We start from the raw sequence: 3042 nt of genomic DNA on the forward strand, positions 1-3042 counted from the left end.
ACTTAATTTTTTGGAATTCAATATTTTTTGATAACCTACAATTTTATGTATATATTTAAATTGCTAAAATTTTCAACATATTTATTTGAACTTCAAATAAATATAATATACTATTATCAATTAAATGTATTAGAAATAATACAATAATATGAATTTCATTAAAATAATAAATGTATATTTTAATTGAAAAAATTATGAGTCAAATAAAAGAAATATTGTTTTGTAATTTGATAATTAAGCTTCAAAACTAAGAAAGGAAATAAAACTAAGAAAAAAAGGAAAAATGACAGAAAATTATTACTCCTTTACCCCAATTTTCTTATCACATCAAGCCACTTGTCTCATTTTCTCATTCATAACATGCAGGAGTACTATTTTATAATTTCATAAATGAAAATTCCTCCATTTAATAAAGAAGTGCCAAATTACCCTTAAAATGTCCTTTCACTCCCTCTCTTAGGCATCTTTTGATACACACGTAATTTACACTGAAACAATCCCAATTATGTTGTCCTTCAAATTATTAGCTGGCCATGTTGCCTTATTTCAAATCAAAACCCCATTAATTATAGTTGTATACGATTCTCCGACTTAACTCTATTATTAAATATTATTGGTGTAACATACCACTATCTGCTTCAAATTCTAAACATGGTCCCAAAATCACATCAAATCCGTTGCTTTTAAGGTAGAGTCATGAAACTCCTTCCCTAAAATAAACCTGCCAATATAAATAAATTAAATAAATCAGTCAATGAATTAAAAATCGTAAAAATAAATTAAATGGCATATTAACCGGTTATTTTGCCCTATCATGAACACACGCGCCTATCTGCACAACGAATTGCTCGCGTGTACACCACGCAACGCCGGAGAATACGAAGAAGCGGGGATGACGGAAAATTAGTTAGCGGCAGCTGGCTTTATTAAGAATAAATTACCAGATAAAAAAAATAAAATCGTTTGTACATTCATATGTTTTTTTATTTCTTCCCCGTTTATGTTCAATAAAGAGAAAAAAAAAGAAGCACGTCAAGAAAAAAATAGAAACAACTTCTTCTCTTTTCCCCTCTTTTCATTCCAACAACTATTGAGTGTAAATCCTTCTCGCCAAATTGTGAATATGCCTCGAATTCCTCGCATCGTGGCAGTAATTATTCACGGTGGCTGCGGCGGGGACGGGATATCCGATTACTGGAGACGAATACCGGTACGCCGCCGTATGTTTCTGATACCGCGGCGGCGGATTTCTCTGGAAGTGCTGGGCAACCGCCGCGACCGCGACATAGGGTTTCGAAACAGAGGGGAAATCGAAACAGGATACCGGAGACGGCGGCTGCGAGATTTTCTTCACTGATTTCAACGGAAACAAAACGGCTCTGATCTTCGATTCCGGCGAAACTCTTTCGTACTCTTCGATCACAATACGTAATTCTTCGTCCGATTTGATTGAAACTAACACGTCTAGATCCTCCGTCGGCAGCTTGCACTTCAAAATCATTGAAGATCCACACGATTCAACGAATTTCACCAACAGTTCTGTACGTATAAATTGGGGGAAAACACTCAATTTCTCGCGAATCAACAATAAATTAACAATGCGTGGTAAATCAGAATGCGAATCGTAAACAGAGGAAACGGAATCGGATTAAATACCTGCGTATGAAATGGAGCGATCGACGGCGAGGACGCGAGTGGATCCGCCGGTGTAGCGGAGTTTGCCGTCGGTAGAGCGGGGAACGATTTTTCCGCCGTAGCTGTAGAGGAATTTGAGTGTTTTGGTTGAGTTATCTGTTTGAGCCATGGTTGAGAGGAACGAGGAGGTTTTCGAGAGAGGAAAGCAGAAAACGTGTAGAGAGGAAAGCTGCGTAAGTGTAGTGTGTAGAGAGGACTTCGGTTGCTTCGTTCAAGAAAGGGTGAATGAGAGCGGTAGGGGTATTTATAGGGTTTGGGAGACCGAAATAATAGAATTATTCGTTACTTTGAATTCTTCCTTTGTTGAAATTCAACAAAAAGATTATTCGAATATTCGTATTTGAGTAGTTTTTTCCAAACTTTTATTAATCGATGGTCTCTTTAGGAAAAAGTAGTACTTCAACTATTAGAGGGAAATAATAGTTACGCGTAACAATAAAATTAGCTTTAAATAATACTCCTAAGTAGTACTCCATTTGTTATGGATCATACTTAATTATAATTATCTTTATATTTTCAATCAATAATTTATTCAGAGAAATTTTATTACATTTAAATTTTATAAATTAGAACCATATTTTAGTGTATAATTATTATTTTACCAGTCAATAATTAATACTGGTAAAAAAATATTAATTCTTTATTTAGTATATCAGTTAGTTGGATGTTGTTAATCAATAAAGTTCAAAATGGTAACATTCTTCGAATATTTCAAGCACAATAGTGTAATCTTTTCAACATCATAATCCTAATTCCTATATATAAATCTAATTTACTGGAGTATAATTATACTACTAATATTAGACTCTAAAAGTATCGGAATCAAAAATCTACTTTTGAAAATATTTTGTGGAAATAGTTAACATGAGATGCAAATTAAATTAAGACCATCTTTATTAATTTTGGAAATTTTTATTTTTATAAAAAATTAGGTTCCTCACCGTGCTCAATTTGTAAAACAACAAATATGGATAGTCATGTGAACATATGAGATAAAGTATATTCCTTATAATTAATGAAAATAGTGATAGCTTGACCAATAGTGAGATTATTCATCAAATTATTATTTGCATATAAATCAGTTAACTAAAGGTATGTATATAATTTAAGAAATTGGTTAACCTTGGTAACACTAGTCACACTATTATATGAAATCCCATTTGTTGAATGATTAAATTAAAAATATAATTGCAATATTTTCGATATTTAGTCGTAATTTTTTTTATAAAAAGAACATATTAGTATATTGAATTAAAATATTTTGGATCTTCAATCCACATCTTCAACATGTACAAGCATCACCATCCACTAAAATGTAATCCTAATGTATTAAACTAATGAAACATT

General features: G+C 32.2%; 1 protein-coding gene across 1 annotated transcript; it reads right to left on the bottom strand.

The window, feature by feature from the left end:
• Window positions 1-759: 759 nt before the first annotated feature.
• Window positions 760-1905, bottom strand: LOC121788099. The gene is made up of 2 exons (XM_042186974.1): window positions 1657-1905; window positions 760-1539 (listed from the first exon to the last, which is right to left on the bottom strand). The coding sequence occupies exons 1-2, from the start codon at window positions 1802-1804 to the stop codon at window positions 1088-1090; spliced, it is 600 nt and encodes a 199-aa protein (XP_042042908.1). The 5' UTR covers window positions 1805-1905; the 3' UTR covers window positions 760-1087.
• Window positions 1906-3042: the final 1137 nt, after the last annotated feature.

Source organism: Salvia splendens, chromosome 22 (assembly GCF_004379255.2).
Source record: "Salvia splendens isolate huo1 chromosome 22, SspV2, whole genome shotgun sequence".
Taxonomy (NCBI): Eukaryota; Viridiplantae; Streptophyta; class Magnoliopsida; order Lamiales; family Lamiaceae; genus Salvia; species Salvia splendens.